This window comes from Corvus hawaiiensis, chromosome 36 (genome assembly GCF_020740725.1).
Source record: "Corvus hawaiiensis isolate bCorHaw1 chromosome 36, bCorHaw1.pri.cur, whole genome shotgun sequence".
NCBI classification, from domain to species: Eukaryota; Metazoa; Chordata; class Aves; order Passeriformes; family Corvidae; genus Corvus; species Corvus hawaiiensis.
Window position 1 is genome coordinate 1,195,473 of NC_063248.1, and position 14,800 is coordinate 1,210,272.

General features: G+C 63.7%; 2 protein-coding genes across 2 annotated transcripts; one reads left to right on the forward strand and one right to left on the reverse strand.

Moving 5' to 3' along the window:
• Positions 1-314: 314 nt before the first annotated feature.
• Positions 315-6,828, reverse strand: PROM2 (prominin 2). The gene is made up of 23 exons (XM_048290062.1): positions 6,432-6,828; positions 6,208-6,257; positions 5,882-6,084; positions 5,650-5,770; positions 5,393-5,456; positions 5,225-5,314; positions 4,903-5,102; positions 4,746-4,820; positions 4,596-4,659; positions 4,320-4,479; positions 4,046-4,198; positions 3,580-3,703; positions 2,959-3,050; positions 2,798-2,882; positions 2,547-2,693; positions 2,368-2,439; positions 2,202-2,294; positions 2,039-2,092; positions 1,617-1,697; positions 1,318-1,386; positions 1,086-1,175; positions 847-953; positions 315-754 (listed from the first exon to the last, which is right to left on the reverse strand). The coding sequence occupies exons 1-23, from the start codon at positions 6,646-6,648 to the stop codon at positions 691-693; spliced, it is 2,475 nt and encodes an 824-aa protein (XP_048146019.1). The 5' UTR covers positions 6,649-6,828; the 3' UTR covers positions 315-690.
• A 2,289-nt stretch (positions 6,829-9,117) lies between these two features.
• On the forward strand, positions 9,118-14,697 carry DUSP11 (dual specificity phosphatase 11). The gene is made up of 10 exons (XM_048290044.1): positions 9,118-9,217; positions 9,813-9,888; positions 10,662-10,793; positions 11,262-11,385; positions 11,839-11,899; positions 12,184-12,230; positions 12,412-12,487; positions 12,969-13,097; positions 13,841-14,026; positions 14,646-14,697. The coding sequence occupies exons 1-10, from the start codon at positions 9,183-9,185 to the stop codon at positions 14,695-14,697; spliced, it is 918 nt and encodes a 305-aa protein (XP_048146001.1). The 5' UTR covers positions 9,118-9,182.
• The last annotated feature ends 103 nt before the right edge of the window (positions 14,698-14,800 follow it).

Sequence of the window (14,800 nt, forward strand, 5' to 3'; positions counted from 1 at the left end):
AGTCCCTTCAGACCCCAAGCCAGGGGTCCCCTCAGCCCCAGAGTCCCTTCAGACCCCAAGCCCCCTCGGCCCCACAGCGCCAGCCCTAAAGCCCCGCTCCACCCCAGAGTTCTGCCCTCGGCCCCCTTGGCCCCAAAGCCCCCGGCCCTGAAATCCCCTTGGCTGTGGCAACCCCTGAGCCTTGGAGCCCCTGACCCCCTCATCCCCAGAGCCCCCCCGAGCCGTGGGCTCCCCTCATCCCCGGAGGCCCCTCAGAACGGTGCCCTGCGGACAACGGGAAGACGGAGGGCACCAACAAAGGAGCCGGCGGCAGCTTTGGCAGGGGAGGGCTTTAATGCACCCCACAGCGCCCGGAGCTCCCGGGAGTGGGGAATTGCGGTGGGGCAGCGGCGGGCGCCCTTCCCTGTGGGGTGTGAGGAGTGCGCCGGTGGTGGGGGAGAGCCGGGGGAGCCTCCCCTGCCAGCCGGGATCAGCCGGGCTCCGGGAGCCCCCCGAGGAAGAGATGTCAGAGGGATCCCGGTCTCCGGGCGCCCCGCACTCGGGAAAGACGCCAGACCCCAAAGGACACCGAGGAAGAGACGTCAGAGGGATCCAAAGCCCTGAGAGGCGACAGAGGGATCCGGAGCCCTGCAGTGCTTGGACACCGGTTTGTGGGAGCTCCTGGGGCACCGCACCCGGCAGAGCCCCGTCCTAGAGCTTGAGCGCCGTGACACGGGGGATGTGGAAGGGACAGGTCTCCTCTGAGCCCGTAGAGCTGCAAAGGAGAAGAAGAAAGCCCGGGGAGCTGGTCAGAGAGGAGCCCACATCCCCCGACGCCGTGTGCCCCCGTCCCCGCCCGCCTCTCACATGAGCCGGTTGCGGATGGGACGGAAGTGTTTGGTGAGTCTGACGGCGAAGATGATGTTGGGGATGAGGAAGAAGGTGCAGCATCCCAGGCTGAACCAGAAGGCGTTCTGCAAGGAGACGCCGCGGGGCTGAGCCGTGCGGGGAGGGCACGGGCAGCCCCCGGGCTCTGGAGGGTTTTGGGAAGCCTTGGTGCTCCCGTGGGTCCTCGCTGGACCCCCATGAAGGGCCGGGATCCCTACCCAGGGGTCAGCGATGCGGTCGCACAGGATGACCCGCCCGTTGTCCAGGGCCGTGGCGAGCGGCTGGCACGAAGCCACGTCCTCCCTCAGCTGGAACAAGGAGCAGGGACAAGGCATCAGCCCACCCCTGGCTCCTGGGATGCATTCTGCCGCCTCGGCTCGGGGATCCATGAGGGATCCGTGGGGGCTCCTGCGCCCCAAGAATCCCCGCGGGGTGAAGGGGAGCGCTCACCGTCTGCCCGACCCAGTTGAGGTACTGGGTGAAGTAGCGCAGCTCCTTCCTGGTGAAGCAGCCGAGTTCCTGGGCAGAGGGAAGGCAGTATGGAGGGAGAGCCCCCTCTTCCCAGCCCGGCTCCATCCCCGCGTTTCCCAGCCCGGCTCCAGCCCCGCTCCAGCCACTCCGGGCTAATGTCAGGCTGGGAAATGAGGACTGAAGGCTCCCAGTGCCCTCCTGCAGCGCCCTGTTCTCACTCTTTCCGTCCGGCTGTGGGAATTCTGCACCCCCCGATGGCTGATCCAGCCCCGCCTCACCTGCCGGAGGATCTGCTGGGCTTGCACGGGCAGCCGGGCTTCCACCGAAGCTGTGGTGGCCAGTGTCCTCTTCACCCGCTCCTGGGGAAGCACGGGGAGGACAGGGCATCTTTAGGGCCCAGAGCAGCGGGAGGGGTGCCCGGGGGGTGCAGGAAGCACTGCCGAGCTTCAAATTGGGTCTGGTTTCTTTCAAATTGGGACTGGTTGCTGGAGGGCAGGGAAAGAGGGCTGTGCCCCGAGCAGGAAAACGCCTTTGCAGGGCGATTTCGGATTTGCAACAGCAAATCCAATCACTAAAGGAGACCGATTCTCCTGGCTGGCATTTTTCCGGGCTCTCCCATTACCCTGCAACTGGGTTTTTTGGCAGATGGGACCCCCGGGGCACCTCATGATTTTTGGGGCTGGAAGAGACTCACGAGTACCTTGAGGTGAGGTGCCAAGCGGGAGAGGAACTGGACGCTTTCCCCCAGCTTTGCCTGTGTGACAGAAAAGTGAGAAAGGTTCAAAAGCCCCATTGTCCCCTTCAAAGGGACACCGCCAGGCAGTGCCAGCGGCACCGCTGCCACCAGCCCGGCACGGACTAACCACCAAAGCCTCCTGCGACTGCACCGTGGAGTTCTGCATCTGCCACAGCGCCCGCGCCTCCGCCGCGAGCCGCCCGGCCACCGTGCCGTTCCTCTGTGGGGGGACAGCGGGGTGAGGGTGTCCCCCTGGGCACCGAGGGATCCCCACCGCCCGCCCCGCCGCTCACCTGCATCTTCTGCAGCCCCTCGAGGTTCCTCGCCAAGCCGGGCAGGCTGGTCTGCACCACGGGGTTTTTCATCTGCAGGAAAACCGAGCTGGGGGCTGCCCAAAATCCAACCCTGGCAGGCGGCCCCGGTGTGGGACACATCCTGCAGTGGGGTCCAGCTCGCTGTGAGCATCCCTCACCTCCTCCTGGAAGCGCCCATAGTCCACCTCGTCCACTCCGCTGCGGGCGAAGGTCTCCAGGTCCTGCCTGCCCTCGCTGCGGAGGAGCCGGACATCCCCCAGGTTCGCCGTGAAGTCGCCCAGACGTTTTTGGAAATCAGCCATGTACTGTGAGGATCAGACCAGGGAATCTGCAGCGTTCCCAGTAACCCCAGTAAAGCTCCTGCGTCCCCCTGCTGCTACCAGGGGCCCTGGCTGGAGCCAGCCCTCACCTTGGGGGTTTTTAGGTGCTCATCCAGGTCATAGGACCTGTCGAGCTGCAGCACCTCCCAGAGCCCCGCGCCGCTCTTGCACTCCCTGAAAGGCAGAGGGACGTCGGCAGAGTGATCCCAAATTCACCCCCGCTGCACGGGGGGGCTCCTGCGACCCTCACCGGTACGCGGAGCTGAGGTTGGAGTCCCTCCTGAGGTTGAGCTGGCGAGTGAGGTTCATGGACGGAGGGAGATTCCCAGGGGTGTCGATGAACTGGGACAAACAGGAGGAGAAACAGGGTCAGGGTAAGGCCCAGGTGTTCCCAGCAGTGATTTTGGGGGTTCTCTGCCCTTGCAGGTGCATCCTGGGGTGGCTCATCCCAGCCTGAGCTAATTCTGCTTTTATTTGTCCGTTCCCCACTGAGGAGCCTCGCTGGGTGTGTTTGGAGGGACAGCCCCGTGCTGGGACCCGCCTGTGTGTGGCACTGCCTTGGGAAGAGTCCTGATCCCATTCCCGTTTCCCCAATCCCTCTCTCAGCCCATCACACCGCGCTGCCAGCCCCAAGCACCCCAGGGATCCCCAAGGACTGGGGAGCAGCAATCCCGCAGGAAGCGAATTAACAGCACAAGGGCAATTCCCAGCTGATGATGCAAATCCAAGGAGCTAATCCTAAACTTAGTCTTCTGGTCTAGGATGGGGCTTTTCTGGTCCGGTTTAGGGGGAGGACACAGAGCCTTTGGAGATGTTTTGATGCACCCAAGCAGAGATTCACAGGGCGATGGGTGGATGTGTGGCCACCCACCTTATAAATCTCCTGGTTGACCCAATTCCTGCAAACCAGCGTATGGATGTTGCCCCCAACCAGGAAGGTGGCGAAAACCAGGAGGATGAGGAGCCAGGAGAACAGGAAAGCCAAGCCCACGCCGCTGTAAGAGGGAGAGGAGGCGCCGGCGGCGGCTTTGCAGAGCCGAGCGGGCAGGAAGGGACCTGCCCGTCCAGCTGCAGCCCCGCGGCTCCTTCCCGAGCCCGGGCACGCCGGGCTGGGCAGGGCCCTGGGAGCGGGGTGTGCCGGGCAGCGGGGCCGGGGCGCGGGGGCTGCCAGCTCCCAGGGAGGAGCAGCTTCTCCCAAACCTGCCGGCGCAGGCGGTGGCTTCAAAAGCTTTTCCGCTGGGACAGCTCCCAGTCCCTCCCTTGGCTTTACCCTTCTGGTTTGTTTTTTGGAGGGGTGTGAGATGGAATGGCCCCCCAGCACCCAGAGAGACGCTTACACCAGGAGAAACTTGGCGCCAGCTTCTCCTCGGCACTCGTAGTCGCTGGGGTCCTCCCGCTTGGAAAGCCCGTACGCCCCCAGGGCCATCCCCGTCACGTTGCAGGCGAGGATGAGGAGGATGATGGAGCACAGCACCGTGCCCGCAATCCACCTGGAGGGAAGAGCAGCAGGGCACAGCCTCGAGATGCGGGGCTGAGGCACCCGGCGCTCGGCGAGGGCTCAGGGCCCTTCTCCGCTGCACCCCCTGCAGCCCGTCCTGCTCCCAGGGTCACCTGTACCGCTCGAAGCGCTCCGCCTCCCGCAGGTACGGCTGGCTCCGGTCCTCGGCCTTCAGCAGGGCCTCGCTCACGGGCCGGGTGTAGTCGGGGAAGGGGAAGCTGTCGGCGATGGACTGCACCTTCTCCGCCGTGCGGGTCAAATCGTCCCGCAGATCTGCGGGGCCAAGGCTGTGCTGGAGGGGTGGATGGTCCCTGCATCCCACCCTATGTCCCCAAATTGGGATTCGCCCCGTGGAGGATGTCCCCACCCGCTGTGGCAGCTCCACTCACCCTGGATGACCTGCGCCATCCTCTCCACGGCCAGCTCTGGGATGGAGTTGAAGGTGCCATTGCCCTGCGAGGAAAGAGGGGGTGCTGAGCAGCTCAGCCGGAGCTGCCTGCGGGTGCTGGACCCCCCCTGCTTCACCCCGACCCCCCAACCTGGCGAATCATCTCCGCAAAGTCACTTCGGGGCAGGCCGGCCAGCGCCTTCAACACCTTCTCCACCGACGGCACCTGGGAGTGGAAGAAGGAGCCCGTGAGCCCCGGGGCAGCCGGATGGGGAGGTGACGGTGGGCGACCAGGGCCCTGACCCCACCTTGCCGTAGTCGGCTCCCAGCTCCAGGCTCTGTGCCCTGCCCAGGACGCTGGCGCAGGAGGTGCAGCGCGGGTCGTCCAGGAGCGCGACCACGCGGCGCCTTCGTTCCCGCAGCGCCGGCTCCAGCTCGGCCCGCGCCGCCGCCAGCGCCCGCGCCGTCCTGTCGAGAATCTGTAAATGGTGCAGCGAGGTCTGTAGGTCTTAAAGAGAAAGCCCAGGGCTAGGTCACGCTGCTCCGCTCGGCTGCCCCGGCGAGGCTTCGGCCCCGGCCCCGGTCCCGGTCCCGTCCCCGGTCCCGGGGGCGGCCGCGCTCCGGCCGTACCTCCGGCCCTGTCCTGCAGGTCCGCCAGCGCCGCGTAGGTCATGGCCTTGAGCTGCGCGTGGATGGAGAGCCCCACGCTCCGGCTGAGCCCTGCAAGGCACCGGCGCCCCGTCAGCACCTCATTCATCCCCGGGGGAAGCTCGGGGTGCTGCCCGGCGCGGCGCTTACCACCCAGGTCGGAGATTATCTGCTTTCGGGGCACCTCGAACTTGTCCACCACCATCTGCACCCCCTGCCAGGAAAGAGGAGCCGGTCAGCCGGGGGTAGCAGCCGCCGAGAGGGGAGGGAGCCCCACTCTGCCGCTCAAAATTCGTTTTTAATGCAGCCACGTCACCTCCTCTTGCCTGCCAAACTATCCCCTGGGGGAAACGCGGCCATCCCTGGGCAGCGCCCCATGCCGGGGGCGAGGCTGCTCGGGGACCCACCTGGGGGACATTGGCAAGGTGCTGTCGCAGCGTGCGCAGGGTGGAGGGCACGGCCCCCAGCCCCGGCTCCATCTGCCCCTTCACCCGCTGGCTGGTGACGAAGGCGCAGGTGACGCTGATCCTGCCGGGAATAAGCAGGCGGTGACGGGGCTGTCAGGCAGAGCCTCCCCGTCCCGTAGGACACGGTTCCCCCCACCCAGTGCGAGTTTTGGGGGTGGTTTGGGGGACTCACAGGATGATGAGGGAGGTGAAGGACAGGCAGGCCAGCAGGCAGCGGCGGCGGCAGCCCAGCGAGCGTCGGTGGGCGCGGAGGCGGCCCCCGCACCGCCGCCGGCTCCGGCAGTAGCAGAAACACATCCCGGCCACCGGCACGGCCACGGTGAAGAGCAGAGCCACCGCGGCACAGACGACATAGCCCAGCTCGTACTGCACCACCTGCGCCACGGGAGAGCCCCGTCGGCACCTCTGCACCAAGCTCGGGGTGCTCCGTGTGCCCAGGTGCCCCGTGCCAGGTGGAAAACGTCCCCACGGCATCCCCCGCCCCATGTCCCGGCTCACCTGCGACGTCCGCACCGAGCCGGGGTCATTCAGGGCTGTCCTGAGCAGCTCTGCAAAAAATAATCATGGCACTGGTCCCAGCCGATGCACCCCCAACCTGAATCCTCTTCCTGAACCCCTCGGGATCCCTGGAGCACTCCGGGCGCGGGGATTGCAGCCAGCAAACCCCCCGAGGTCCCGGCCCCCGCCGCAGCGGGGTCGCGGCTCCCCGGCTCGGGGCTCACCTGTGGGCAGCGGGTTTTGCTGGATGAGGTCCAGGCAGCGCCGGACGAGGCCGTAGAGGGGATCGAGCGAGCTGGGCACGCGGTGCAGCGCGGGCACCCGGATCTCGGCGTGCCTGTCGGTGAAGCGGAGCACGCCGCCGGGGCTGGCGGGGTGGCACGGCTGGGTGGCAGCGGGGTGCAGCAGCGCCCAAGCCAGCAGCAGCCCGGCCGCCTGCATGGCTCCGGCGGTGGCGAGGAGAGAGCCGGGGGCTCCTTCAGCCTGCGAGCGGGCGGAGGGGCATTCCCGGCGCTGGACGGCTCGCTCCGGCTGGGCTCCTGCTCCGGGAAACCTGCCTGACGGGTCAGCCGCCGCGCAAAGCCAGACGCTGCCGTGGCTTGTTCCCCCCACGGGCTCCCCGGGGCGGCTGGGCTTGGCGGGGCTGCGCGGAGGCGTCTCCCAAACCATCCCAGGCCTGTTTCGCAACCCCCGGCATCTCTGAGTCACCGCCGCGGGGTCCCCACTGTCAAGGCCTTTCCCAAAACCCATGGCAAAGCCTCCCCGGGGTTTTGGGGAGGGGGACGGGGGATGGTGGACCCCCTGGCCTTGGGCTGGAGGGTGTTCGTCCCCACCACAGCCAGCGTGGAAGGAAGGATCTGGGATTTGGGATATCACTTGGGGGAAAAGCCCTTGTGGGGAGATCCTCATGTGCGGATGGGGCACCTTGGGGGGGCAGAATCACCCTGTGGAAAAGCATCCCGGGATCCGGGATAGCAACAAGAAGGGAAAATAAGGGGGAACACACGGAGGGGGGGCAGTGAGGCCCAGCTGGCGATGCCCACTCGCCGGCCGGGTGTGAGATGAGTTTTCCAGGCTCAGCCAGCGCCTGTCTCACACCCCGAGGCGGCCGCGGCTCCTTCCCAGGGCCGGATCCTAGTCCCCGGCATGGATCGAGCGCTAATTACAGGCTCGGCTGGAAGCGCAGGAGGTTCAGCCTGATCTCTTGGTGCGGGGGGAGCAGCCCCGCTGTGCCCAGACGGCCGCGGGGCATCCCGAGAGCCGCGACCCTGCTCGGCCGGGCGGGTCCGACCGGCCCTTCCCCACCGCCGGCTGCCCACGCCCCCGTCTCCGCGGCGTTGATGCTAATCCCTGTGGTTCCCCTCCCTCTGGAAAAGGGGCTTTCCGCCCAGCTGGAGATGCCGGCAGCTTTTTTCCAGGCTGGTCCCCACCACCCGCTTGGGAACGGGATGTTGAGGACAGGAAAATCCTGCCCTGGCTTGACTTGTCCCATCCTGGGACAAAATTGCCAGGGCCAGGAAAGGCTGGGATTTTTAGCACAGCTCGTTTAGATGTGGATGTGTCTGTGCATGGCAAAGGGGTCCCGGCTGCCCACACCGGATCTGGGGCAGTGATGGGGATGCCAGCGATGATTTCCCACCGCGATTTCCCATTCTCAAGATGATTTCTCAACCCCAGCTTTGATTTCCCATTCTCACGATGATTTCCCAACCTCAACCTCGATTTCTCATTCACAGGGGGATTTCCCATCCCCACCATGATTTCCCATTCCCATGACAATTTCCCATCCCACCACGACTTCCATGTCCACGATGGTTTCCCATCCCCCCACAGCTTTCCCATTCCCATGGCGATTTCCCATACCCGTGATGTTTTGCAGGGCCAACAATCTTCCATCCCACCAATGACATTTTTGGGGATGGAGGTGATTTTCATGTCCAAGGGGAAGGCACCAGCCACCCTGCCGCATGTGTGTGCTACCCCGCCCTGCCCCCGTGGTGGGAGGGGATGATTTTGGGATACTTTTGGGTTGGTTTTGTCCTCCCTCCTCCTGCCCTTGGGGATGCTGATACTGGGGCAGTAATGCTGGTCCTGGCACTGGAGTGGTGATACTGGTACCGGGGCAGCGATGCTGGTACCGGGGCAGCGACACTGGCATGCTGATGCTGGTTTGGTACTGCGGCAGTGATGCTGGTGCTGGTACTGGTGCAGTGATGCTGGTTTTGGTCCTGGTGTGGTGACGCTGGTACTGGAGCGGTGACGCTGGTTCGGTCCCAGGGCAGTGATGCTGGTTCGGTACTGGTGCAGTGACGCTGTTTCTGGAGAGGTGATGCCAGTTCGGTGCTGGTGTGGTGACACCGGTATGGTAGCGGTGCCGCTGGTTCGGTGCTGGTGCGCTGGCTCGGTCCGGGCCAGTGCTGCCGGTTCGGTGCCGGTGCTGTGACGCCGATAGTGGAGCGGTGACGCTGATACTGGAGCGGTGCTGCCGGTTCGGTGCCGGTGCGGTGACGCTGATACTGGAGCGGTGCCGCCGGTTCGGTGCTGGTGCGGTGACGCCGATACTGGAGCGGTGACACTGGTTCGGTGCCGGTGCGGTGACGCTGATACTGGAGCGGTGCTGCCGGTGAGGTGCCGGTGAGGTGACGCTGGTATGGGAGCGCTGCCGCCGGTTCGGTGCCGGTGCGGTGACGCTGATACCGGAGCGGTGCCGCCGGTTCGGTGCCGGTGCGGTGACGCTGATACCGGAGCGGTGCCGCCGGTTCGGCGCCGCTCCGGGACTGCTGTACCGCCCGTTACCGCTACGCGGCGCCATCGCCCCACAGCGCCGCGGGGGGCGTGGCCTCTGTGGGGGCGTGACTTTCATGGGGGCGTGGCTTCTCGGGGGGCGTGGCTTTCCTGGGGGCGTGGCCTCGCGCGGCTCCGCGGCTCTGTCGGAGGGGACGGAAGTGACGTCACGCGCGGGCGCCATCGCCATCATGGCGGACAGAGGAGCCTCGCGGGTCCCGGAGCGGTGAGTGCGGCCCCGAGCGCGGCCCCGAGCGCGGCCCCGCCGCCCCTCCCGCGCCTCCTCCCGCCCGGGGGCTCCCGGACGCTGTTCCGGGCGCCGCGCCGGCGGGAGGGACCCAGAACGCGGCCGGGCCCTGGCAGCGGCGGCGCCGCCGCGTGGCAGCGTCACATGGGGGTCGTGGGGTGGGGGACGAGGGTCTGTGGGGCTGGAGGGTCTGCAGGGTTTGTCTGGCCGGGGTGGGTGTTGAGGGTCCCTGAGCCTGGGGGGGTTTGGGAACCCTGGGCCCGGTGGGGGTGTGAGGGTCCCCAGGGCAGGGCCGTGGTTCCCAAGCCAGGGTAGGTGTGAGGGGCCTGGGCTGGGGGGAATTGGAGGGTCCCTGGGCCGGAGAGAGTTTGAGGGGTCCCCAGGGCAGGGGGTTTGAGGGACCCTGGGTCGGGGTGGTTGGACGGGCCCCGGACATGGGGGACTGCGGGGGTTTCTTGCCAGAGGGGGCTGAGGGTCCTCGGGCCTGGAGGGGATTTGTGGTTCCCGGTTCTGGGGGTGTTCGGGGGTCCGGGCCGGGGGTCTCTGCCCCTGTTTGACACCTCCATGGGTTCAGGTGGACCGACTACATCCCACTGGGCCGGAGGATGCCGGGCACGCGCTTCATCGCCTTCAAGGTGCCCCTGAAGAAGGTGGGTGAGCACCGGGGTCCTGGGCCAGTTTGGGCTGGATCGACTGTGGGAAAGCATCTCTTTATGGGGATTCCTTGAGTGAATTGCTGAGGAGCTCGGTGTCAGAGCTGGATTTCGGGAGTGGGGGCTGTGGGGGGTCAGGCTCTGCTGCCAGGAACAGGGACAGGAGGAGAGGGAACGGCCTCAGGCTGGGCCAGGGGAGGCTCGCGTTGGACACCAGCGGGAATTTCCTCATGGAAAGGGCGCTCAGGCCTTGGAACTGCCCAGGGAGGTTTGGAATGCCCATCCCTGGAGGTGTCCAAGGCCTGGAGGTGGCACTCAGGGCTCTGGGCTGGGGACAAGGCGGGCATCGGGCACAGCTTGGACTCGGTGGTGTTGGAAGGGCTTTTCCAGCCTCGGTGGTTCCGTGTGTTTGAGCTGCAGCTCTGCTTTACAGCTCCCACCTGCAAAGCTGCAGTGCCTGGCTCTGTGTGTCACTGGGGGCTTTTGCCACAGTTAAAGTTGTCACTCAGCCCTGGGAACCCTCAGCTGAGCAGCCCCAAAGCTCTGAGGGCCTGAGCACGTCCTTGTCTGTGGAGCTGGATGAGCTTTAAGGCCCCTTCCAGCCCAAAGCACCCTGCAGTTCAGGGAGCAGGCTCCCGTGTTGCTCTGCTTCAGCCTTTGCTCCTTGCCTGAGTCCTCCTCCCCCATCTCCGGGACATTCTGGAGCCTCTTCCCACCCATCCCACCCCACCCGAATTCTGACAGCTGCTCTAAACCACCGCTTCCTGCAGAGCTTTGATCGGAACCTTCTGCCAGAAGAGAGATTTTCCCCTCACGACCTCATCAGGAAAGTCAAGGAGCGGAAGGAGGAGCTGGGGCTGATCATCGACCTGACGTACACCACACGCTACTACGGGCCCGAGGTCAGTGCTGAGGGAGCGCCAAAAGAGCAGCTCAGGGCAGTGTGAGGGCCTGGAACCCTCTGGCAGGGGATGAGGTGAAGCCTCGTGGGCCAGCAGGGTCTTTCTGATTAAGTCTCCAAGCCCCAGATCCTCTTTGTATCAGCCCAAGTTTGGGGGTGCTGTTAAGCCGGGGTTTGTGGGCTCTTCTGGGTGAAGAGCTGATTGCAGACGCCTTTGGCTGGGTGGGTAATCATGGAAAAGGTGTTTCAGGCTCTGGGGTGTGCTTCTTCCTCCCCAGGCAAGAGAAATAATCTGGAATATTGGTGCTCTGCCAAGGGAGCGAAGCAGGAGTTTCTTACCTAAAACTGTGTAGCTGTTGTTTTAGGCTTGGGGAAAAAACTCATCCTCTCCTGGTTTGTTGCCTGGGATTCCTTAATTAGTGAGAATCCCTGTGCCTTTTCTGGGAATGACTGAGCTCCTTCCCCGTAGGAGCTGCCCCCCACGCTGCGCTACTCGAAGATCCTGACCATGGGCCACAAGATCCCCAACAGAAGGACCATCCTGCGCTTCAAGTACCTCGTCAAGAGGTTCCTGACAGACAACAAAGACAACGGTGAGCGTGGCTTTCCCTGGCTCTGCTGTCCCTGGGATGGGCCAGCAGGAATTTCTGCTCCTTCTCCTGGCACGGGAATGTCAGGGCAGCAGGTTGGGTTTTGCTGGTGGAGGAATTCACGTTGGCTCTGGTAATCCGGGCCAGGCTGGACACTGGGGCTTGGGGCACCCTGGGATGGTGGGAGGTATCCTTGCCCATGGCACTGGCTTTAAGGTCCCTTCCCACCCAGAGCATTCCAGGATTCCGTGATGATTCGAGCCTTAATTGAGTTGGAGATGTGAGATTGTGCAGATGAGCTGAGCCGGGGGTGCTAATTAGACATAAACACGGTGACGTGTGTGGTGATTTCTGTTCGCTGTGTTGGTGTCCCTGCTGGGGGCTTGATGCAGATGGGGAGATTTGGGAGGAAAAGCTCCCAAAATGTCACCTGAATGTCACGTGTGTCCCTTACAGATAAACTCATCGGGGTGCACTGCACACATGGCCTGAACAGAACTGGCTACTTGGTTTGCAGGTGAGTTGCCCTTGGTCAGTTGGGGTTAAGTGGTGGCAGTGGTTTCCAGGAGAAAGCAAGACTCGGGTGATCTGTGTGACCCCAGACTTGCAGGGCTTTCCAGCTTTTGTTGGGGGGCATTTTCCATCCCTGACTTCAGCAGCCTGAATGCTGATGCTCCATTCTGGCATGTCAATAAAAGCATTGAAACTCCCCAGTTCTTTTTCTCTGCTTAAATCATTACCACCTCGTCAACGTTTTCATGATTAATTGTGTGATCAGAGCTTTCTTGCTGCTCTGTGCAGGTACCTGATTGATGTTGAGGGCATGGAGCCAAATGCTGCCATAGAGTGTGCGTATCCTGCTCGGCTGGGGAGGTTCGGTGGGGTTTTAGATGGTCAGGAGGTTTGGGGGAGCTCCAGGGAGGGAACTGTGTCTGGGTCAAGGGGTTAAAACCCTTCTGAAGGGTTTTAGTTGCTCAGCAGCCCCGAGGGTGACTTGTGTTGCTGTAACTCAGAGCTGCCTCTCCCCAGTGTTCAACAAGTCTCGGGGACATGCCATAGAGAGAACCAACTACATCCAGGATCTTCAGAAGAGAGCCCTGAGAAGGTGAGGCCGGGTGTTCCGGGAGTGAGAGGTGTGGGAGCTGGGAGAACAGCCAGGGCAGGGGGAAATGCCTTAAAACTCCCAGAGGGCAGGGTTCTGTGGGGTACTGGGAAGGAATTCCTCCCTGAGGAATGGTGAATTCCTGAGGAATTCCACCCTGAGGGTGGTGAGGGGCTGGATGGAATTCCCAGAAAATCCCTGGCTGCTCAGTCCCTGGCAGTGTCCACAGCCGGGTTGGAGCAGCCTGGGATAGTGGAAGGTGTCCCTGCCTATGGCAGGGAGGGGACTGGGTGGGATTTAAGCTCCCTTCCAACCCAAACCGTTCTGGGATTGTAACTGGATAAAGACCCCCAGGCCTGTGGCCCTTTCTGGGTGGGCAGGGATTGAGTGTGGAAGAGCTGATGCGATCCCTCAGTGAGTGAGTGAAAAACTCACTTCTTCCAGTGAAAACATCTGGAGTTCTCTTTTAAATTCTCTTCCAAAGCAGCTGTGAACTGAAGAATTTGGGCTCGGATCTCCTCAGGAAAAAAGGCGGCGCCGCAGCAAAGCCCCAGAAGCAGCTGCTCAAACCCCCCCAGCACCGCTCGGGCCAGCCCCCCCCAGCAGTGCCCAGGTGGGTGTTTGCCCCTTCCCCTGGGTGTGCCCTGAGCTCAGCAGGCTCAGGGAGCTGCTTCCTCCCTTTGGAACCTCTGCAGCTGGGTTTTTCCGAGCTGCAGCTCACCCCGTGCTTTGCCAGCTCTGGGAGGACGTAAAGAACCTCCCCGGAAGTTGTTGAGAGCCAAAATGGCAACAGTGAAGTTCCTGTGCCCACAGCAGCAAAGCTCTGCCTGGGAAGGACGTTCTTGTGCCTGTGGGTGTGGAATGACATCGCTGGCAGGGTGGGAGCTGGCTCCCAGCGGGGCTGGAATGTTCTCCAGCTGGGAATTTTCAAGGACTAACAGATCTCGGCTGCCCAAGTGAGGGAGCTCTTCCCTGAGCTGGCGACTCTGCCTCTGTTCTGGGCTTCTCCTGGAACACGGGGTGCGGGCAGAGAGCTTCCCCCAGCTGGGAGATGCCCTCTGGCAGCTCCTGGCTGTGTGGGGGAGCTCCCAAACCACCTCCAGGACATGGGTGGGAGCCAGTGCCAGCTTCTGGCACAGCTGTGGCTCCTTCACCTCCTCCCTTGGGGGCACGGGAAGCACTTCCTGATGAAAACCTCCCTTGCTGTCAGCATTCAGGGGCACAGCTGCTCTCCAGGTGTTCTTCCTGCACATCCCTCCCTTCAGGCTGCAGGAAAAGGCTCCAGGTGCACCCAGAGGGGCTGAGGGCATTCACAACCAGCCCTTTTTGGGTGCTGACTCCCGAATTTCCTTCCAGGAACTCTGGCAGCACCAAGAAGATGCAGCAGCCTGGCTCCAAGGCTCAGGCACAGCCCCAGGAGCTGGGACAGCGGCACGGGGCCCTGGAGCAGAGGCACCAGAAGAAGCTGGAGCAGAGGCAGCTGGAGAAGCTGGACCAAAAGCAGCTGGAGAAGCTGGAGCAGAGGCACCAGAAGAAGCTGGAGCAGAGGCAATTGGAGCAGCTGGAGCAGAGGCAGCTGGAACAGAGGCAGCAGAAGAAGCTGCAGCAGAAGCAGCTGGAGCAGGGACAGCTGGAGAAGCTGGAGCAGAGGCAGCTGGAGCAGAAGAAGCTGGAGAAGCTGGAGCAGAAGCAGCAGAAGAAGCTGGAACAGAAGCAGCAGAGGCAGCTGGAGAAGCTGGAGCAGAGGCAGCTGGAGCAGAAGCAGCAGCAGAAGCTGGAACAGAAGCAGCAGAGGCAGCTGGAGAAGCTGGAGCAGAGGCAGCAGCAGCAGAAGCTGGAGAAGCTGGAGCAGAAGCAGCAGCAGAAGCTGGACCAAAAGCAGCAGAGGCAGCTGGAGAAGCTGGAGCAGAGGCAGCTGGAGCAGAAGCAGCAGCAGAAGCTGGAGAAGCTGGAGCAGAGGCAGCTGGAGCAGAAGCAGCAGAAGAAGCTGGAGAAGCTGGAGCAGAGGCAGCTGGAGAAGCTGGAGCAGCCTGAGCAGAAGCTGCCTGAGCAGAGGCAGCCGCGCAGTCTGGCCCCGAGGAACTGTTGCATTTCCCCACCCCCCAAGAAGAAGCACAAGGGACTGTTCCCCCCCCCGAGCCCCCAGCCCTGCCCGCCCCAGGAGCCCACAGGCGCCAGGAGACGCCGGCACCGGCGCAGGAAACACGAACTGAGGCAGCAGGAGGTGTCCTGACAGCGCCGGGAACGCTCCAGGAAAACCCTGCGAGGAGCGGCTGTAACCCAGCCAGGAACTGCCAGCCCACGTGAGGGGCACCT